This window comes from Chenopodium album, chromosome 2 (genome assembly GCF_948465745.1).
Source record: "Chenopodium album chromosome 2, dcCheAlbu1.1, whole genome shotgun sequence".
Classification (NCBI taxonomy): Eukaryota; Viridiplantae; Streptophyta; class Magnoliopsida; order Caryophyllales; family Amaranthaceae; genus Chenopodium; species Chenopodium album.
Genome location: NC_137835.1, coordinates 8,400,056 through 8,423,413, shown reverse-complemented (window position 1 = coordinate 8,423,413; position 23,358 = coordinate 8,400,056). Strand labels below are relative to the sequence as shown.

Below are 23,358 nucleotides of genomic sequence, written 5' to 3'. Positions count from 1 at the left end.
TTCCATATATCATCTGACTACAAATTGTTGTGCGAGCAGATGATTTTTATATCAACCAGTAGTAAGGAGCAATCACTTGTTGATTATTATGGAATCACCAACACAAACAGAGACATCAAGTCGAGACCACATCATTGCATGAGCTGTGGCCTGTGGGGAATCTTACATCTTGAAATTACTTTAGAGTAATGGTTAGTTGATGGAGCATAAATGAAAGAAGAGCAATTTAAACATGAAGATCAGAAGGTAGTGATAGAAATTGTAACTACAAAGAGTGGAGCGGACGTACATCAAAGTTGAAAGAGTAGTTGTAATTGCAAAGTCACTGCAAAATCATCCAACTACCAAAAATGTCGCCTATAGTATTCTGGCATAAAAAGAAAAAAAAAGTGCATCGAGTATTCTAAGAGCAGCCACAATGGTAAGTAGCACCCTCCCCACAACTCTCTCTCTCTCCTCCATTTGAGCTACCTCACCATTGTAGGAGGTGACTCATGGGTTACCCATTTGATGGGGATGCCATCTCTGGCAAGTCACCAAATGCCTCGGCCCACGTGAAGAGTGTTGCGTTTCATTTTTTTTTTCCAGTTTTTGTTAAAAAATGGTACCGTTTTGACTATTTTTTTTTAAAAAAAAAAAACTGAAATTTCTGACGCGCGTCAGGAGGACGCGGTCCACCAGTTTTACGCCAAATGTCCACTTGCTTTTGTCTTGATTTAATTGTAGCCATTGATTTTATGGCTGTTGGAGGTTATATTTTCAAGTAAGTTTTATCTCTTAAAAAACTTTCAACGGTAATAAAAAAAATCTGCTCTGAATTTTAAAAAAAAAAAATTTACCAACGGCTTTCTTATATTTTTGCCTATAAAAAGAGACCAATATTGCATATGTTATTCACACTTAAATTTTTTACCATCCCTCTACTAACCCACAAAAGCTAAGTTATATATTAACTAAACCCAAAAAAATAATAGTAGTCCTAATTATGGATCCTAATATTCCTAATAATCAAGGAAATAATTTCTACTCCCCACATAACCCAAATAACCCAAATAAATGAATGACGATATCAAGTAGTCGGATAATTATTTTCTTATGTAATGTTTTTTTTTCATTGTTATGTTTTCCCGTGTTCTTTTCAGTTCCGTCTATGAATTAAATGTGATATTATTATTTTACGAGTAATAATAGTTAAGTTTTCAATATATTTTTATAATAATATTTAAATTAATCATGCCGTTATTACGAATACTTTGATATTATTACAAATAATTATTACGCAAACTAAATTAATGACAAATTCAAGAACTTATAGATGTCATTACTTTGACTAACATGTTTATTAGAAGAACAATTAAACATAAACTCCATTGGTAGGAGAGACAAAATATGGTGAGGTATTGATAAAAGTAGGAGAGAGAATGGTGGGGTTACTCACCATTGTAGGAAAAATAAAAGGAGTGACTCAAGAGGGTGACTCAAGATAGTGGAATATGATGTGGAGGGAAAAAGTAGGGAAGAGAAAATTGTGAGCCACCCCACCATTGTGGGTGCTCTAACCTCCCCACAATGGGTAACTCACTAACCTCCCCACAACACTCTCTCTCATACTTTGGGGGACTTGTGAGTAACTCACCCCATGAGGCACTTTTCTCTTCCAGGTAACTGACAACATTGGACCGTGTGCAAGAATTTCATTATTTTAATTTTTTTTTTGCTTTTTTGTTAATTTTTTTTTGCTTTTTTGTTGTGTGAAACGACAACGTTTTGCATAAAATTACCTAATTGTTTACTTTGTGTCAGTACACTACAATGACACTTGAATAAATGTAGCCGTTATGCATTATTTGCCAAAATTTTGTATAGATTTAAAAGGGTGAAATATCTTATAACGTTAATAAAAAAAATCTACATTGCTTTTCAAAAAAAAAAAAAAAAATTATCGTTGAGTTTGTCATAATTTTTTTTTATAAATAGAGTCCAATATGGCAATATTGACATATTTTTTCACAAGTAAATTTTTACCTTTTTTCTATTAATTATATTATCAAATTAAGTACTGTAGTGACTACTTTAATAATTAAAAGAGTTGAATTTGTTAACATTAAATCACTATAATTAAAACATAAATAATAATATTAATAATTGGTGGGGTATTGATAAAGTAGGAGAGAGAATTATGGGGTAACTCACCATTGTAGAAAAATTAGAAGAGTGACTTACAATGGTAACTCATCATAGTGGGAAATGATGTGGAGATGATGTAAAGTAAAAAAGTAAGAAAGAGAAAATGGTGAGCTAGCCCACCAATGTGGGTGCTCTAAGAGCATGAGCATTGGTGAGGTTACTCACCATTATCCACCTCACTTTCAACTATCTTTTTATTTATTTTTTTTCCAAATCATCTTCCACCTCACCTTCCACTATCATAAGCTACTAGTGTGAGTCACCTTATTTAGAGCATGAGCATTGGTGAGGTTACTCACCATTATCCACCTCACTTTCAACTATCTTTTTTATTTATTTTTTTTCCAAATCATCTTCCACCTCACCTTCCACTATCATAAGCTACTAGTGTGAGTCACCTTATTTATTTATCTACAATGGTGAGGTTACTCACCATTCTCTCTCCTAACTACCCCATCATTTTCTCTTTCTCACTCTTGTTTTATTTTATATTTTTTAAAACATGTATTAATCTCTATTATTTATTTGTAATTTTTGAACTTACATAATTAATTAAAAAAAGTTAGACATTCTTTAGTGCAATATTAATAGTCATTATAAATAGTACAATATTAATAATCACTTATGTATGTAAATTGAAACAATTTTTTTTTCTAATTTTTGAAATAAAAAGTACAAAAATAATACAATATATAAATAACATAGTTTATTTAGCAAAGACATCCATTAAAATTTAAAATACAATATTCATTAACAGCGACTTTTGTCATCTCTTCATTCGTTGCCGAAACGTCCCCATATATGTTCAACCAAGTCATTCTTTAGTGCAATATGGGTCTCCCCATCACGAACATTATTTCTATTTTTCATATAACCATTTAGATTGAGCCTATCCAATCGTCCACTTCTCACAGTAAATGGTTGGTTGTTGTTACTAGTTGATGATTCAGCTACATTTTGGGGTTGGTCATTGATAAATTCAGTTGCATCATAATGCAAATATCCATCTCGCTCATCTTCAACAATCATATTGTGCATGATAATACAAGCCATTACAATTTTCCATAAAATTTCGGTCGACCATGCTAGACTTGGTTGACGTATTATTGCAAATCGAGCTTGTAACACTCCAAAGGCACGTTCAACGTCCTTTCGATAACTCTCTTGCTTCTTGGTAAATAATTTGTGCTTACCAGTTTGTGGATGTTTGATTGCTGGGATAAATGTTGCCCATTTCGGATAGATACCGTCTATAAGATAGTAACCCATATTGTATGTATTTCCGTTGACATTGAAGGTAACCTCTGGAGCTTTTCCCTCACATATATCAGAGAACACCGGTGACCGTTGGAGGACATTTATATCATTACAAGAACCCGGGGTTCCAAAAAAAGCGTGCCATATCCACAAGTCTTGCGAAGCAACAGCCTCCAAGATCACCGTTGTTGTTTTACTTCTACCTTGATACATTCCTTTCCATGCACGCGGACAATTTTTCCACTCCCAATGCATGCAATCAATGCTGCCAATCATACCAGGAAATCCACGAGCATAACTTTCACGGAGGAGTCGTTCAGTATCCATAATATTTGCCCTCCTCAAGTACTCTGGTCCAAATTGAGCTACAACCCCTTCAACAAAGTGAGCCAGACCTTCTCTTGCAGTACTTGATGCGATTTTAAGATACTCGTCAACTGCATCGGCAGATGTACCGTATGCTAACATTCGAATTGCTGCAGTGCATTTTTGGAGGGGGGATGCACCTAGTCTTCCGGTGGCATCCGGCCTTTGTTGAAAGTAAACATCACTTTCGCTTAGTTGATTAACAATGCGTGTGAACACATTCTTACGCATGCGAAACCGTCGACGAAACATATTAGCAGGGTACAATGGTTGGGGACTAAAGTAATCATTATATAACTGAATATCAGCATATTCTCGATCTCTTGGTACATACCACCTTTGGTACGTAGGTTCAAGAGTGAATGGGACCTGATAAGTTGATGTTACAAAGGGAACAACAGTTGTATTGATCGCTTCCTCGATCAATTCATCTTCTTTTTGCCTTTGGGTAATTGATTCATGCCACTTTACATAGTCGTTCACCATGTAATCAAATAACCCTGAACTAGATGAACTAGAAGAATTTGAATCAGAGTTCATTTTGTAATATTTTTTTGTAAAGAGGAAGAGAGAATTTTGTTTTTTTAGAAATAATACTTATATTTATGTATTGAAATATGAAGTGTATCCCCTTATTTATAACTTCTAAAATAATTCAAAAAAAATGACTATTTCTGATAAGGTTTGTAGATATATGAGATATGATTTTCGATAAGGTTTACAGATTTTCTACATTGGTAATTCGTTGAATGGATAAACAACTCAAAAAGATTACATTTCTGATAAGGTTTGTAGATTTCTTTTGTATGACAATTCAATGTATGGGTACACAAAACAGTAAAAGATGAGATTCTCTGATATTATTGCTTACAGATTTCTTGTCAACATGTGACATTTCAATGTAGCATTGCATGTCGGTCATATTTTACAACATTTCTCATTATTGAGCTAATTTTATATTATTATTATTTACAAGATATAATTTATTGGGTAATAAACAAAGAGCAATTATATTTATTAAAACATTTACTTCAATGCATTAAGAAAAAACAACAAAATATTACAAAGGAAATTGTTAAAGCAACATAAGTAACATACATTACATCAATTAAAACTAGAATAATACACATGTAGTTTGACTACCTTAATTGATATTTAAACTAGCCTAGAAGATGTGCAAATTCTTGCTTTAATTTTAGATATATTTCTTTTTCTTCTTCAGATAGAATTGGTTTTGCAAGAAGGACACTAAATAGCTTGAACCTTTTTTCTTCTTGTTTCTTCCGAGCTTTGATGGCATCTCGCTCCTTCTGATACTCTAGCATACGTTCTGCTACATCAATTCGCCTTTCATCAACATCTTTGTGTTGACCTTTCATTACATTCATCTCTAATAGGGCTTGAGTAAACGACTCTAAATTTTTAATTTCAGAACTACCCCCAATTTGAATTCCAGAATTGAAAACAGATTTACCTTTTCTTTTAGATGCTTTCACCCCGTCAGGACGACGGCGACAAGTATGAGTTTTTGGACCTTCATCAGTTGGAGTATCTGGCTCTGATCTTTTCGAATTGCCACCATCACTAGAAGGTAAATCCAGGTCTATTGGCTTCCATTTGTCTAACTCTCTCAACATCTCCCAACAACCAATTAAACCAAAGCGTGAACCATTACATGTTCCTCTATATATTTCATGAGCTTCGGTCATTTCATCATGAGTGTTGGTACCACTCATATATCTTTTTTTTGCTTCACTATAGCAACCAACCCATATACTCACATCTTTATTTATTCTTGCCCACCGACTTTTAATAGATCTTAAAGTTCTAGGGCGCATGGTGGATGGATTTTCTTCTCTAGCTTGATCATAAAGGGATTTTATGTTCCTCCACATTACCGCCAAACTTTGATCAGTTGCCGTCTCTGGATCTTCAACTGCACACTCTACCCAAGCCGAAACGAGGGCATCATCTTCTTTTGCACCCCATTTTTCTGCCCTTACATTAGTGTTGCTCCCGTGGGGACCTTGAACAACATCATCATCACCAACACCATCAGCATCATCATTGGCTTGTTGTTGAACCCTAGGATCATCGGGTGGGGTTAAGTTACTGCTTCTTTCTCCCTCGGGAGTTGCTGGACTGTTTTGAATTATTTGGTTCACACCATTTACTTGCGACATTGGGAACATAAAACCAGAAGGATAATTTTGGGGAATTTGTTGCAAATTTTGGTTTAAAAATTGGTTTGAGAATTGTTGGGTGTAATTTTGGTTTGGAAATTGATTTGGGAATTGTTGTACAAATTGTTGGTTTGGATGCGTTGGTTGGTTAGGAATGTTATAAAATAACATCCTTTGAGCATTTGGATTATAAGGGTTATTTGGATCAAAATGAAAATTACTTTGAAAATTTGGAGAATTGGAAGATTGGTTATTTGGATTATTTTGAGAGGAACCACTTCCGTAATTAGGATTATTAAGATCCATAATCACAAATTATTTTTATAATGAAAAAAAGAAGAGTGAAATTTTAAGGGTGAGAAACTATATCAATACTAGGCTCTATTTATAGATAAAATTATAATTATACCGTTGGTGAAATTATTTTTTGGAAATATGTTTAAATGAAGTGAGAAACTACCGTTGGAGCATTATAGCAATACTAACTGTTAAAAATTAATATAGTCGTTGCATTCTACAGAAAACATCAAACACAAATAGCAAACATCAAACACAACTTGCAATATTCATGACAAGTGTCATGTGATAATTGGACCTAAAAAAAAATCAGATTCTTTGGTTTAGAAAGTCAGCAACTCACGCTTACTCAGTGCCGCTTCAGACGTTGCTACCTCATACTGTGAGTAAGTAATGAGTCAGATATTTCAATGGTCAGCTAACTCAAAAAAAGTGAGAGATAGTTCTGAGGAGGGTACTGACTCACCGTTGTACATGCTCTAAGAGCATACCCACTGGATAACCACATTGCTTTGTTATTATGAGAGAGAAAGTGGAAATATAGTAAAAAAAATAAGGAGAGAGAAAATTTTGTGGAAAAAGTGTAGTAACCAGGTTACAACAATAACCGGTTATTAACATTGGTTATAGATTAAAATAATACTACTTTTTGCTTTTAATATTTGTCCTTGGTGGGGTTAGGTAAAATTAGGAGAGAGAAAGAGAGGGATTGTGTGGTATGATTGGGTAAAAGTAAGAGAGAAAATTTATAACCAAAAAGTTGTGGTTAATTATTGGGATACATTGATTATTAAATGGGTATAAAAATGGTTATAGGTGAGGTGGAAGATAGAGAAATTAATAAAAGAAGTAATAACCAAAAGGTTGTGGTTAAATTGTTGTGTTTGCTCTAAGGTATGAAAAGTGATAGATTCCTTAGCACCCACAATGGTAGGGAGCATCCTCCCCACAACTCTCTCTCTCCTCCATTTGAGCTACCTCACCATTGTAAGAGGTGACTCATGAGTTACCCATTTGATGGGGATGCCCTCTCTGGCAAGTCACCAAATGTCTCGGCCCACGCGAAAAAAGAACGTTGCGTTTCATTTTTTTTTTTGCCAGTTATTGTTGAAAACGGTATCGTTTTGACTGTTTTAAAAATAAAATAAAAAAAAAAAACTGAAATTTCTGACGCGCGTCAGGGAGGACGCGGTCCACCATATTTTCGCCAAGTGTCCACTTACTTTTGTCTTGATTTAATTGTAGCCATTGATTTTATAGCTGTTGGAGCTTATTTTTTTTCAAGTAATTTTTATCTCTTAAAAAACTTTCAACGGTAATAAAAAAAAATCTGCTCTGAATTTAAAAAAAAATAAAAAAATCCAACGGCTTTCTTATATTTTTGCCTATAAAAAGAGACCAAATTACTTATGTTATTCACACTTAAATTTTTTACCATCCCTCTACTAACCCACAAAAGCTAAGTTATATATTATCTAAACCCAAAAAAATAATAGTAGTCCTAATTATGGATCCTAATATTCCAAATAATCAAGGAAATAATTTCTACTCCCCACAAAACCCAAATAACCCAAATAATCCAAATTACCAAATTAGTTCCAATTCTCCAAATTTTCAAGTTAATCTCCACTTTGATCCAAATGGTCTTGCTAATCAAAATGTTCAAAGAATGTTATATTATAACATTCCTAACCGACCAATTATAAATCTTAATCAACAGTTTCCTAACCAGTTTCAACAACAATTTTCTAACCAATTCCAACAACAATTCATGAATCAAATTCCCCAAAATTTTTCTTCTGGTTTAATGTTCCCAGTGTCTCAACACGTTGGAACCAAGTGGAGAATAGTCCAACAACTCCCGGGGGAGATGGAAGTAGCAACAAAACTCCTCCTGAAAGAAATGCCAATGATGATGAAAATGACGATGACACCACCTCGTCAAATGCAAAGTGGGGTGCACAAGAAGACGACACACTTGTCTCAGCTTGGATAGAATGTGCGATTGAAGATCCGGAGACAGCAACTGATCAGTGATTGGCTATGATGTGGAAATCCATATATGATTTGTATGAGCAAGCCAGGAAAGACAATTCTTCCACTATCCGCCGCAGAACCTTGAGAGCTATGAAATGTCGTAGGGGTAGAATAATAAACAAAGATGTGAACCTATGGGTTGGGTGCTATGCTGCGGCACAACGTAGAAATGCAAGTGGTACCAACACTTACAATGTCATGACTGAAGCTCAAGAAATGTATAGTGCATCATGTAACGGAGCCCGGTTCACTTTAATCAGTATATGGGATGTGTTAAAAAAATCTGATAAATGGAGGCCAACAAACAAGCAAGTGCCGAATACTAGTGAAAGTGATAGCTCCAAAAGATCAGAACCAGATACTCCAACGGAAGTAGGTCGGCGTGGACGTCCAGATGGGGTGAAAAAGGCAAAAAGAAAAGGTAAATATGTAGCTAGTTCCGGAATTAGTAGTTTAGATTCGTTTACTCAAGCTCTATCAGAGATGAATGTGATGAAGGAGCAATACAAAAGTGTTGATGAGAAGCGCGCTGATGTAGCGCAACAAATGTTGGATTATCAAAAAGAGCGAGATGTTGAGAAGAAAAAGAGGAAAGAGGAGGAAAAGAGGTTCAAGTTATTTAGTGTTCTACTTGCAAAACCAAACCTCTCTGCGGATGACCAACAACTATTTCAGAAATTGATAAAGGAGTTCAGCCACCTTTTAGGCTAGTTATTCATGTTGTTAGTTTAATATTATTTTAAGTTAGTTTAAGCTTCTTCAATGTTTGCCTTAATTTATGTTGTCGTTCATTTGGTATGATTTAACAATTGTTTTCTAAGCATATGTAAAACTTGTTTTAATTAATGCTATTTAAATATAATTGAAGTCATTCTCTTTAATCTCATCTTCTAGAGATATGGGCACAAACATTGGTTTGCAGTTGGATGAAAATATGCAAACCTTATCAGAAATCTCATCTTCTAGAGTTGCGTGCCTATATAATAATTCGTAATTGGATAGAAATCAGGATATATGATCAGAATGATCTGAACATCTCATCATCTAGAGTTGTGTGCCAATACATTCTTTTTTTTGTAATTGGATAGAAATCTGAAAACCTTATCAGAAATCTCATCTTCTACTTTTTTGTGCCCATACATTATCTCATCTGTAATTGTTTTAAAATCATTTACAAATTTCTATATAAGGCCTATTCACTTTGTAGTTCAACACACAACCAAAAATACCCTTCCTCACAAAAACAGCCTCACACTAAACACTACTCTTACCATATATACCGAAGAATGAATTATGATTCAAATTCATCTAGTTCATCAAGTTATGGCATTTTCGATTATATGGTGAACGACTATGTTGAGTGGCACGAATCAATTACTCAGAGGCGTAAGGAAGAGGAATTAATTGAGGAAGTGATCAATTCAGCTGTTGTCCCCCTTGTCACCTCTACTTTTCAGGTCCCATTCACTCCCGGTCCTGAGAAGCAAAGGTGGTACGTACCAAGAGATCGTGAAGATGCTGATACACGGTTATATAACGACTACTTCAGTCCCAAACCACTTTTATAATGACGATATGTTTTCGTCGAAGATTTTGCATGCGTAAACACGTTTTCACGCGCATTGTTGAGGAGCTAAGCGAAAGTAACGAATACTTTCGACAAAGGCCTGATGCCACTGGAAGACTTGGTGCTTCGGCTTTTCAAAAATGCACTGCGGCAATGAGGATGTTGGCTTATGGTACAGCAGCCGATGCAGTTGATGAATACCTCAAAATCGAGGCAAGTACATCAAGAGATTGTCTCCAACACTTTGTTGAAGGGGTTATCTCTAAATTTGGACAAGAGTACCTGAGGAGGGCAACACCTTCAGATGTAGAGTGACTTCTTTGTGAAAGTAATGTTCGTGGATTCCCCGGTATGTTGGGGAGCATTGACTGCATGCACTGGGAGTGGAAAAATTGTCCACGTGCATGGAAAGGAATGTACCAAGGAAGAAGTAAAACTGCGACCATAATTTTAGAAGTTGTTGCTTCCAAAGACTTGTGGATATGGCATGCTTTTTTTGGCACACCTGGTTCACTAAATGATATAAATGTCCTCCAACGTCGCCAATGTTCGATGATATTTGTGAAGGTCGAGCCCCAGAGGTGAGTTTTAATGTGAAAGGAAATAGATACAATATGGGATGCTACCTTACAGATGGTATATATCCAAAATGGGCAGCATTTATCCCAGCCATCAAGCTTCCACAAACTGCTAAGCAAAGATTATTTACGAGGAAGCAAGAAAGTTATCGCAAAGATGTTGAGCGTGCCTTCGGAGTGTTACAAGCTCGATTCGCAATAATACGACAACCAACTCTCGCATGGTCTACAGAAATCCTATGGAAAATTATAATGGCATGCATTATCATGCATAATATGATTGTTGAAGATGAGCGAGAGATTTATTTGCATTATGATGCATATGAATTTATCGCTGATCAACCTCAAAATATAGTCGGATCTTCAAACCAATATATTAACCAACCATTCACTGTGAGAGAAGGACGACTACGTAATCTCAGTTTAGCGGGTTACATGGCAAATAGAAATAATGTCCGAGACAGGGAGACTCATGTGTCATTGAAAAAAGACTTGGTTGAGCACGTATGGAGTCGTTTTGGTAATGAGTGACGATATCAAGTAGTCGGATAATTATTTTCTTATGTAATGTTATTTTTTTTCATTGTTATGTTTTCCCGTGTTCTTTTCAATTCCGTCTATGAATTAAATGTGATATTGTTATTTTATGAGTAATAATAGTTAAGTCTTCAATATTTTTTTTTAATAATATTTAAATTAATCATGTCATTATTACGAATACTTTGATAATTATTACGTAAACTAAATTAATGACAAATTCAAGAACTTATAGATGTCATTATTAGTTCGACTAATATGTTTATTAGAAGAATAATTAAACATAAACTTCATTGGTAAGAGAGACAAAACATGGTGGAGTATTGATAAAAGTAGGAGAGAGAATGGTTGGGTTACTCACCATTGTAGGAAAAATAAAGGGAGTGACTTAAGAAGGTGACTCAAGATAGTAGAATATGATGTGGAGGGGGAAAAGTAGGGAAGAGAAAATTGTGAGCCACCCCACCATTGTGGGTGCTCTAGCATGACAGTGGTGAGTTAGTAGTAACTCACAACACACTCTCTCCTCTTCGTGAGTTAGCTCACCATTGTGGAAAGTGACCCACAAGTAAGTAAGTTACTCATGGAGTATACTTGTTAATTAGGGATGAATATGTTTACCCAATTTAATATGGGTTTTAGTGTTTTACAATTCAATTAGTAGTAAATTAATTTTCATTGTGTTGGATTAGTATACTCAATTATTCATCAATAGATTTGATATTGTTGGGGTTGTATAACTTATTTTTATTCAATTATACTGATAAGAAATTATGGATGAAGATTATTACTGTCTTTTTTTTTTTTTTTTGACAACAAGATTATTATTGTCTTTGATATGTTTTTCTACTGGATTATTTTCATTTCATGACTTTTTTTATCAAAAAAAAGATCCGGGTACCCTATGTCCCGACCCGAATAATTCGGGTACCCGGAACCCGGGTACCCAAGATATTCGGGTCGGGACATGGGACAAATTGACAAGTACCCAAAACTCCGGGTACCCGGGTTTTCGGCCCGAAAACCCGGGTACCTACCCGAAAACCCGGGTACCCGGATTTGAACACCCCTAATGTATATACTTCTTGTCCAAACTCGTAAATTATATTTGGACTTAGTGGGCTTTTTAGGCCGAGTCAAAAAAGCTTGTCCATAGGCCGTTTAAAAAATCAAGACGGGTCAGGCTCAACTCATATTTGGGCTTTTTTTAAAATTTCCATAGCTCGCCTGAAATTGGGACGGGTCAACGGGTCGGGCCTGTCTTGATCAAGTACCATGACATGAAACTCTAAGATTGTACTCCCTCCGTCCCAAAAAGAACGACCCATTTGGGTTGATTACGCGGGTATTAAGGAAGTTAAGTAAAAAAAAGTAAAAGTATATTGGAAAGATAAATTTACATGGGGTTTGTAAAAAAATAGAGAGAGAAAGTAATAAAATAACATGGAAAATGAAATTTTTATATGGGGAAGCTAATTTTGCACAAATATTGTTGTAAATTGGTGGTGTTTTAATGCAAATGGGTCATTCTTTTTGGGACAAAATTTTGGCCAAATGGGTCGTTCTTTTTGGGACGGAGGGAGTAGAAAAAGATCTTGTTCTAAGAAGTGCAAATCATAAGGCGCCACGTCTCCAAATTGGCGGATAAACATACTCCCTCCCTTCTCTAGCCGTTCCTTTTATTCCCCTTCAACAATTTTCTGGGCTTAATTAACAATTTTTCAAATGTTCTTCTTCTTCTGCAACACCTTCTTCTACTTCATCAACATTATCTAAGTTTATCTCAACTATGGAAAAACTTTCTCTCTCTTCAACGCCAACTCCATCGTTTTCTCGCCCCTTTCTCTCTCCTCTTCTACCTTCTTCTACTAAAAGGGTATCCTTCACTCTTACTAACCCTAAGAAATTCTCAGTTTCTGCCTCTAAAAATGACCCTACTGATGATAAAAAGCTCAATCAATGGGACTTAATGGAGCTTAAATTTGGAAAAATGTTGGGAGAAGACCCTAAACTTACTTTAGCTAAGGTCAATTCTCAACCTTATCTACACTCCCTTTTCTGCAATTTTTGTATGAACTTCATAATATTGAGTTTTGCTTCATATTTTTGCTGTAATTTATGTGTTTTACTGCTTATTGAATTTGTTGCATGGACATGATTATGGGTTTTCTGATATGTTTTGATTGAAATATTTAGTTAGAGTAAATTTGTATTTATATGGGTTTTCTGCTGGTTAATTTGCTTGAATTTTTGTTTATGTGGTTGGTGATTTAGATAAAGGGAAGGAAATTAAACCCGGATGCATCTTATGTCGAAATTGAGAAGGATTTTTATAGAAACAAAGGGAAAATAGTGGAAGTGAAAGAGGTTCCATTTGATGTGCCAGAGAAGCTTGGGTCGAAAAAAGTTTCCAATGGGTTGAATTTGGTCAAACCAGTACCAAAGAAAGGGATTGTTGTAGGAGGTGGTGAGGTTAATTCTAATTTGCCTGAGATAAAGAGGCCAAGTGAGTTGATTAGAAATAAAACGAGTGGTGAGGATGATTTTAATTTGCCTGAGATAAAGAGGCCAAGTGAGTCGATTAGAAATAAAACGAATAGTGAGGATGATTCTAATTTGCCTGAGATAAAGAGGCCAAGTGAGTCGATTAGAAGTACGATGAGTAGTGTTAGTAAGTCTAATGTTCCGAATGTTATATTACGAAAACCAAGCGTATATAATGAGGAAGACGATGAAATGTATAATTCATCGAGGTTGAAGATTAAGCCGAATTTGACATTGTCAATGAGGACAGAACCAGTGAGGGAGAGTTTTAGTGGGATGACATTGTTAAAGAAGCCTAACATGAGTGAGGCGAATGAGGATGGCGGTATAAATGAAAATGGTTCAAGAGATGGATCAGTGTATGGTGGACTTCTGAACAAATCAGCAAACAAATTTGAGTCTAATATGGATGATGAAGGTCAAAGCTTGACTAGGTTTGGTGAAGAAATGCTATTGGAGAAACCCCAAGCCATGGTGCCCCAGGGTACTGAAGGGATTGGAAGCAATTCTATGCCTAATGGAATGGACGATATGCTAGAGGATTATACTGAAACGTTTCTAGAATTTGGAGGCGAATTGATTTCAAAGCAAGATGGACCGGGAGAGATCTCCTCGATTGGTACATAATGCATTTCCTTTGATTTTGCATTCTATTCTAGGTTGAAGGTATTTGCCGAAGACTAGCTATTAATGCTTGTAAGTATTTATTTTCAAGGAATTCAGAACCTTGAGCAGACTGATGCTGGAAATTCAGGGAATGGAGACGGGGTGAGTAAATCCTCAGGTGTAACAGAGACTGCCTCTCAGTTCTTTGTTGATTCTGCTCTACGAGGAAAACCAAAAAGGTATATAATTTCGGTTACTTTCCACATGTTTCTTAACCTTAGCAAGTTTAATATGCTAATAGGGTTTTAAATAATAGATTAGACCAATCTGTAAAAGAAACATCATCCTACCCAATTCAAGAGAGCACGGTTCATGCATATCCTGAAAGGTTCGATGTTAAAGGTGTCCAGGAAGAATTGTCTCAGCCACAGCCTCTGAAGGTTAGATCTCTTATGTTCCACTGGTTATAATTAACCCCTATTAATGGGGGTAGATCTGATCCTCTATGCTCTTGTAGGCCACGGAAGAGACTGCTTGGACACAATTGGAGCATCATTTTAATCTTGGAGATAAGGTGGATGTGGAATTAATTAATTGCAGTCCAAGAGGATTTGTGGTATGGATTTGACTGAAGCTTACAAATTCGTTCTTCCTTGTTTTCTATATATGTTTTTATCTTACATGTATTGGCTCCTCTTTCAGGTATCGTATGGGTCGTTAATAGGATTTTTGCCATATCGAAACCTGGCAGCAAAGTGGAAGTTCTTAGCTTTTGAGTCATGGTTGAGAAGAAATGGTTTAGATCCATCCAAGTACAGGCAACATTTAGGCATTATAGGAAATGATGATGTTTTTAAAAAGACCAGTTCTCTTGAGTCCTCACCAGTTCTAGAAGCCAGTCATAAAGAAAAAGAAAAACTTGAAATTACTGCTGATATGGAACTGGAAGATCTTTTGAAAATATATGACCAAGAGAAGATCCACTATTTGTCATCATATATTGGTCAGGTTTGATCAAATTACCATGAACTCAGCATTTTTCTGTGCATATGCTTAGATTCATGAAAATCTAGTATTTATAATGTATTGCATCTTTGCAGCATATCAGAGTCAATGTCATGTTGGCTGATAGGAAGTCCAGGAAGCTTATATTTTCTATGAGGCCAAAGGAAAAGGAAGAAACAGTTGAGAAAAAAAGAAGCCTCATGGTAGTGAGCTTTTCCATCTTCCTTGTATATATGAATATGCATTTGGCTCTTTCATTTTGTTAACGCAACCTTATTTCCTTTACAGCAGATCAAATGTTCATGTGTTTAAAAACTACGTTTTGACATCAGTGACCTAGATATTAATTCAAACTGTGATTAGGGAAGTTCCTTTAGGGTACCATATATATGGGCTTTCCTATGGTAGGTGTGATATTCATGCAAGCTAATTTTATATAATGAGAAGATCTATGATTGCATTTATCTTATGTTACTATCTTAGCCTTTTGACTTAGTGCAAAACACCCGCCTCCCCCAGCAGTTAAATTGATTTATAGTTTTATCATCTTCACCTGTTGTGGTGTTGCAGATTAGTACATATTGTGGATCTTAAATAGTTAAATGGGATGAATCTATCAGCTACAGATACTGTGTGCTGTTATCTTCTGAATAAGGTCATAGAATGTCATATTACAGACTGTATTTTGGTGTACTTGTAGGGTGGGGGAAAGGGTTTTCTGATAAGGTTAGAGGATCATTATGCAAATTAGCTAGGAGCCTAGGATAACCCAGCCATTGTGGAGATGACATAATAGCAAGAGTGACTCTAGCCATGAAGTAGTTGACTAGTTGTACTTGTAAAGTGAAGTGCAAACTATTCATAATATTCTTTGACAGCTTATGTGTCTTCATGTAGCCCAGTAGACATCATACTTTCAACTTTCGAGCTATAGGCTGTCTGTATAATGTTAGTAAAGAGACCAGCTCAATTAATGAAGATGGGCTGCATTGAATAATTAGCAACCTTATAAACTCTATTAGGTCTTTCATCTGTGATAGAGGATCCTATGCTTCCCTTAGGGCATGCTTAGATTGAAAATAATGCGTGATGGTGTAGTTAAACTCAAAGACAAAAATAAAGGTGAGAAGAGGTTGTTTGTAAGGAAGATGAAGTAATAAAAGTGCAACAAGAAAGGAGAGAGGGGGAAACTATTACCCTCTTTTGTAATAGCTATCTTAGGTTGGAGGTGGGTAAGTGCTATACCCAATATCAGGGTAATCATTTCTATCTTTCTTCCTTTCCCTTCATACTAACATATTCCCTATCTTAGTTTGACTTAATTGCTTATCACCTTCATTATCTTAGTTTGACTTAATGACTTATATCATCCCCATAATGTATTGACCTTAATCCAAGTATACCCTTAGTGGGCAGAAAAGATGAACTGTGTTCCAACGGCTAGTATGAAATTTTGTCAGACTGCAGGACAAGAAAGCAACTGTGATTGCTTTCATGCAAACTCTGAAATTTGATATGCTTGGCTAGTATTACTTGATCAGGTGACCTCCCAGGAGCCTTTGTTGGCCTTGGGAGCAAGTAATGTTTTGACGGCACAGTATAGCAGTCTGTTTAATAATTACACACTATGTAATGTTGGATTGTGTTGAATCTGTTGATTACTCTCTGCTAAGACTTCATGTGGTACATTGCTTTTATTTTTTGGCTATAACACCTGCTGTTACCCCTTTATTACTACCTTTATCCTTTTTACAACAATTACTTCATATTTTTCTGTGTGCCTCTTTTGGGAAACAATCTCTTCTTGCTTGAAATAAGGTTGCATACATGTTCAGATGTTCTCACCTCCATGGCAAGAAGTACTCTTTTTTTTTTTTTTGTAATAAGACAGGATATTAAATTCGCTTAATAGAGGGTAGCAGTCATAAATTTCTATGTGCAGGAATTTTTGTTGCAAAATAGAGATGATTTAAGCATATGGTCCTAGAAAAGGATATACGCTTTGTACATAGATTTGTAATAAAATGATTAATGATTGATTGCCAACCTTTTTCTCTTAAAACTAAATTTTAATGTATTTACTGTACATTTTGAATGTAGGCAAAGCTTAGTGTGGGAGATGTTGTGAAATGCTGCATAAAGAAGATAACTTATTTTGGTATCTTTGTTGAGGTATGGAATAACTTATTTTGTGTAGATAAATATTCTGAGGAATCATTTAATCAATGTTCTGGTAATGAGATGAGCTTTTTAGGTTGAAGGAGTACCTGCTTTAATACATCAGACAGAAGTAACATGGGATGGCACACTAGACCCTGCATCATACCTTAAGATTGGCCAGGTAAGGAGGCTTGCCTTTTATAATAAAAAATGCATGTTAATGTATATAAGGCATACCATGTAATCTGGATTTTGAAAACTCATGCTTCAACCTGTAGAGATTCTAGTATTCTACAAACTCGAGAAACAGCTATTTTAGCAATTTGCATAGCTAGTAGCCTACTTGGGGCTTCCTGTCTAAATGAGCAAATTCCAACTGAGAATAAATTGTTTAATGTAGACAAAATCCCAATTTAAATCAAATTTTCTGCTTGGCATTTGTTGTTGTTGTTGTTGTTGAGGCCTGAAGAGGCTGCTTTTGGTTGCAGATTGTGGAGGCTAAAGTTTTTCAATTAGATTTTCAACTCGAGCGCATTTTCTTGTCCCTAAAGGAGATAACAGTAAGCATGCTCTCTTATTGCTATTCTGTTTTAGGCTAATTGCTTGTTGCTCAGATCTTATCTTGTATTTTCTTGAGGCAGCCAGATCCTCTGAATGAGGCATTAGAATGCATAGTTGGAAATAATGGCTGCAGTGGGGGATCAAATGCTGCAGAAATTGACTCAGAGGTTTGTGTCTTCATGTTTTACCTTAATTTTGCCAATTTGTGCTGCCATATTGCAAATATCTCCATATCCTTAGCTTCTCGGGAATCCATAGTCTTACCCACATGTCAAAAAATGCTTTTCATAATTGAGTACTTGTCTTAAAAAGCTGGTTATTGGACTAGTCCTGTAGTATATCCTGAAAAGTGTTAATATTGTTTTGTTTGAGCTTGTCTAGTTAAAATTCTTTGTAGAGAAGGAAGCCATAAGTCATTAACAGAATTTATAACTTACTAATCTTGGCTAAGTTAATTTCATAAATTGCAGTTGCTTAGGGAAATTATTTTGTCATCAACATAAATCCTTAAACCCTTGTAGAATCAAGATGGATGTAATATGCATATTTTGTGGCATAATGCTGAAGTTAATTATTGCCTTTTATTGAATTATTGATTCACAGCTTAAGTGTTTATGGGCATTTAGTTTGGTCATGGTCGAACTTTAACATTATTTTCTTGAATTTATTAACCAGTGGGCTGAGGTGGATTTACTTTTTAAAGAACTGCAAGCAATTGATGGTGTTCAGAAAGTCACCAAGGGCCGGTATTTCTTGAGTCCTGGTTTGGCACCCACATTTCAGGTGAGCTCAATGAGGTGTCAATATTTATCTCAATTGTAATAGGCGTCTTTCACATAAATCACATTTCTATGAATTAAATATGTGATCATTTGCCAGTCACTTAAAATGAGATCTTAGAGTGAAGGTCCTTGAGCCATATGTGCAGCTATTTACCATGATAGTGTTAGGGCCTTGAGGACTTAAGTAGTTTACATTAAACATAGTGCTGCTACATATTTATTTTCTTTGTTTCTTACTGAGTACTTCATTGCATCTTTTTTGTTTGGGGAATTAAATGTCATCAATATATAAGTTGCTGTTTGTGGATTCATCATTTGTAGTAAAAAATAGTCTTGTGCACTCTCACAAGAGGTAAACATATCAAATGTCCGTCGAATAGTATGTAATGTCAATATGTCATTTAGAGGAAGATTAGTTATGTGCACTGTCAGAAAAGGCAAATGCTCCAATTTTTGTGCTCTTAAAATCTTCAAAATTCCTGGGACAATTTATTTACTACCTCCGTTACAGGTTATGTGCAACGATTAGACATTTTCCCTCTCTGCTTTATGTCAAATCGTTGCACATAACTTGTAACGGAGGTAGTATGTATTTATCAAGCCCTTCAAAAAAGGGGACATTTTATCTAAGTCCACAATTTTGTCTTCTTGAGTAAGCTTTTGCTATCAATCACTCTCGTGGTCTTATATCTCCATGACTCCATCTACTCTTCTTTTCAGGTTTATATGGCATCTATGTTCGAAAACGAGTACAAGCTACTAGCTCGATCTGGAAACAAAGTACAGGAGGTAATTAATGTTCAAACTTGTTGCTATGTAGTGTTTCTCTTAACATCAGACTCTCGTAATCTTGTTGCTCCCTGGGTGTGGCAGTTCCATCCTTTTAGCTGGGATCAGATAGTTGTTAGTTTCATGTTTGGTCCACTGAAATATGCCTCCTACAGGTGATTTAGGCTCATTGCTTGGCACGTAAACACTTTTTAAGGGTTGCCTGCCTCATTTATCGTTAGTTTCTGAAAATTATGTCAATTTTCGGAAGTTGCTCCAATTTTTTATGTGGCATCTTATATCTTATCTTAGCTTCTTATAATAAAATGATTGTCATTCTAAGATTTTCCATGACTAGTATCAATAATCTTTTTTTTTTTTTTTTTGATAAATTTGTGCTCTGTTGATTCATTGATTGCAACTATGTTAATTCTCTCTCCCTGAAATTTGTAGTTAATGGTTCAAGCGTCACTGGATAAAGAAGAGATGAAATCGGCGATTCTCAATTGCACAAATAGAGTTGAGATATGATTTTGATCAGCCTCTACCTCCAATTTGTACATTCTCTCCTTCCACAATCGGCGATTCTATATGCTTTCATCTCTTCTCTTAATTTGGGGCTCCCTAACCTTTTTGTTTATTTGTTAATTGTAAAATTTTAGTTGGGATTGGGATAATTTGGTTCTTATACTATCTACGAGTACATGCTAATCTGCTATAGGATCTTATATTACCTGTAAGGCTGTACCAACTATACGAACAATACCAATCAACAGAAACCATCATCCATTGAAATTATATTCGGTAATCACGAATGTAAATAAAGAATGTTTTTTATATAGGTTTTTTTTTTATATTCCGTAATATAATCACGAATGAAGTGTCAGCTACTTTGTTTCCTTTTTTAGTATTTTTTTTTTCCTTTTTTGACAGGAAGCAAAGAAATTTTATTAAGCTTCAACTAGGCAATCTGCCATTACAAGATCAGTGACTTCAATTGGGAATTCCTCCATCCATACTCTAAGCTCAATATAAATTCCTCCATCCATACTCGATCAGTGACTTCAAGTGTTTTTTTTTTCTCGATCAGTGACTTCAAGATTTTTTTTTTTTCTTTAGTGTGTAACTTTGTCCCAAAAAAAACCACTTTCACTTCTATAGCAAAATAGATACTCTATATTTTTTTTTGGGTTGGTAAGGGGAAGGGTCCTATTGGGTCGGAACCTCTCACAGGTCTCTCGGTCTGGGTTAGCGGGCTAGACAGTTTGGAAGAGTGCAGGAAGATAATGGAATCTCACTCCCCTAAATTGTCACTAGTGGGGATTGAACCTCCAATTTCATGGTTGGAAGGTGCTTTCCTTTTCACTATACCAAGCGGCTTGGTAAATAACTACTCTTGTCATAAACAAGCAAAACCCATGAAACTTTTGCACGTATGTAATTCTAGTATTCTACTACATAGAATATTGTTTGGAAACAAACTTTTTTAGACCATAGTTTTTAGTGACACTTTTAATGTAATTAACTCTATACATTGTCCTTTTTTGTCAAAAAAAAAAAAAAAAAAAAAAAAAAAAAAAAAAAAAACTCTATACATTGTCCTTGTTTCATTAAATGGCAAATCATTTATGATTTTGGGCTTATTTTAACCCTAATATCCTAAATTACTAACCTACTCCAAATATTTTACGCAACCCACATACCCAAAGCCAACCCCTTCGCCCTCCATTATTCTCGGCCACCCCTTTTCCATTATTCTCACCCCACACAAGGCCAGCCCCTTAATTTTTCTTTTTTGATTTTTTTTTTCCTAATTATTGAGGAAAAATCTTATCCTCAATTTTTGTATTGCTTGCATCTCAAGTCTCCTAAATTTTGTACTCCATATTATTTTTTTTATTTAACATATTAATTTTGTGACCTATCTCAAAACTCCTCAATTAGACACAAATTTAAGGAACAGCCCTGATCTAAAAATAAAAATAAAAAAAAAACAAATAAAGAAACCCTAATAATTGGTTTCTAAAGATTTATCAAAATAAACATCTTTATTAAACCAAGATTCATCAAGAAGCATACGCATTAGAGTATTACATACATACAATATGCTCAATATCTATCTAACTTTGTTATTATACTTGTAATAAATACTACTACTCTAACAAATTACAAAAATCAAATCTTATTACATTGGATTTGCAATTTTGCAACATCAATAATTCACAATCGGTCTAAATCAATACACCAAATTAAACTTCAAGTAATAATTCTAAGGCAAAATAATAAACCTACACAAAGGACAAGTCTCATGATCATACAACCACATCCACAAGCAACTCCCATGAAACTTATGCATGCATGTAGTTCCCGAAACCGTTTCTCCAACTTCAAATTCCTCTTGACAAACACCACAAACTTCTCCTCTATCTTCTTCCAAAACCACCGTGTCTTTCATCACCGTTTCACGTGGATCAACCGGCAACTCTTTCACCATTATCTTGGCCTCAATGTGCATAAACTCAAGGTATGTCTCATCAAACACCGTGTTGCCCTTCTCCTAGCCACCTCGGCTAGGCGGCCTTTGGTCTTGGCTAGGGTGTCCATGAGTTTGTCCCCTTCCTTGGAATCCAAGCCATGGTACTTGGAGTATTCGCCCCAATTGGTTAACTTTCTTAAGATGTCCACAGTTATTCTTGCTAGCTCTACGACTTCCGAAGTACATTCATGATTAACTTCCATGCTTGAAAATTGTTGAGAAGATTGAGAGAGGGTAGGATGAACTTCCATATTATGGTGAGAAATTATGGTTGCAATGAAATAATATGGATAATTGTTACAAATAAAAAAGATCTTATGCTATGAATTGAAGTTATGTGAAACTAAAATGTATGTACATGTATTATATAGCTTTTGGGTCGGTAATACAATCTAGGGCGGTGGTAACTTCTTAAAATTATTGTAATTTAATCTAATTAAGTAAAGTTATATGATATGAACTAATTCTATCATATAGTTACTTACCAAAAAACAAAAAAAAAATCTACGGATTATCATATAGTTAATTATGTTAGCACCAAATAAAAATTACGGAGTATAGTTCTTTGTTATCCAAGACTTTCCTAATATTCGAAGCGGAAGGTTCTACGTGCATGTAACTCGAGAACCCTAACACGTACAATCTATCATCTTTGAAATTAATTCCTAAAATAATTCTATGTAACATGATTTTGTATGTTTTCTTTATATGAAAAATCTATCAACTCTATTAGAAATTCCTAAAATAATTTTTTCAAAAAAAAAAAAAAAAAAAAAAAAAGAAATTCCTAAAATAATCTTATTTGAGATTTGTTAGTTGTGAGACTTGTGTGATAAGATACAACATCTTAATAAGTGACACAAACATCGATTGCGGTTTTATAAGTATAGACACAAACAAAGCTTATACAAATCTTACGTGGACAATATTGTGGGATTAAAATTTAAAACCTAAGGGTTCGTTTGGCATCACTACGGTTTTCTGTTTTTTAGTTTTTTGAAATCATATCATATATATCATATAATGAATCAAAAATTAGTCAAAATTATTAAAATCATGATAATTTTGAAAGACAACAGAAAAGTGAAAACACCTTTTTCTTGTTTCCTGTTTTTGGTTTTTGGTTTTCAAAAAAACTAGAAACTGAAAACAAAAAACAATGCCAAACAAGCCCTAAGCAAATAGAGAATTAATTTACAATTAAGCAATTTTTAGGGAAATCAGCATTCAATTATTTGTATCCCAATGGCTACTAAATTGCTGTATGTATGTTAAATCTTTTCTGATATAATTTGCTACGTACGGAATAATATTCTTCATCCTTTGAAGATGCTAGTAGCAAGAAACTTTAAAAAGAGCAAGCAAGTCCCTCCAACTATAACTATTG

At 34.9% G+C, this 23,358-nt stretch overlaps 2 protein-coding genes across 3 annotated transcripts; both read left to right on the top strand.

Annotated features, from left to right (window-relative positions):
- The first annotated feature begins 10,439 nt into the window (after positions 1–10,439).
- On the top strand, positions 10,440–11,003 carry LOC145567846 (uncharacterized). Its single transcript, XM_081627255.1, has one exon. It carries the CDS (start codon positions 10,440–10,442, stop codon positions 11,001–11,003), a length of 564 nt encoding a protein of 187 aa, XP_081483381.1.
- Positions 11,004–12,712: 1,709 nt separating this feature from the next.
- On the top strand, positions 12,713–20,289 carry LOC145595229 (uncharacterized). 2 transcript variants are annotated; one of them, XM_081651612.1, is made up of 14 exons: positions 12,718–13,035; positions 13,284–14,172; positions 14,269–14,398; positions 14,476–14,599; positions 14,677–14,775; positions 14,862–15,167; positions 15,260–15,367; positions 17,265–17,336; positions 17,419–17,505; positions 17,813–17,884; positions 17,966–18,052; positions 18,561–18,668; positions 19,388–19,456; positions 19,889–20,289. In XM_081651612.1, the coding sequence occupies exons 1-14, from the start codon at positions 12,799–12,801 to the stop codon at positions 19,964–19,966; spliced, it is 2,466 nt and encodes an 821-aa protein (XP_081507738.1). In that variant the 5' UTR covers positions 12,718–12,798; the 3' UTR covers positions 19,967–20,289. The 2 variants fall into 2 exon arrangements, 1 of the variants encoding a protein (XP_081507738.1); XR_014102928.1 differs by lacking the exons at positions 19,388–19,456; positions 19,889–20,289 and having other exon boundaries at positions 12,713–13,035; positions 17,962–18,052.
- The last annotated feature ends 3,069 nt before the right edge of the window (positions 20,290–23,358 follow it).

What these genes read in the sequence shown, in the direction of transcription:
- LOC145595229 (XM_081651612.1), top strand. Translation starts at nt 12,799, where the DNA reads ATGGAAAAACTTTCTCTCTCTTCAACGCCAACTCCATCGTTTTCTCGC. An exon ending in CTCAGCCACAGCCTCTGAAG is followed by an intron (nt 14,600 to 14,676) that starts GTTAGATCTCTT and finishes ATGCTCTTGTAG; the next exon opens with GCCACGGAAGAGACTGCTTG. An exon ending in ATTTTGGTATCTTTGTTGAG is followed by an intron (nt 17,337 to 17,418) that starts GTATGGAATAAC and finishes TGAGCTTTTTAG; the next exon opens with GTTGAAGGAGTACCTGCTTT.
- LOC145567846 (XM_081627255.1), top strand. Translation starts at nt 10,440, where the DNA reads ATGTTCGATGATATTTGTGAAGGTCGAGCCCCAGAGGTGAGTTTTAAT.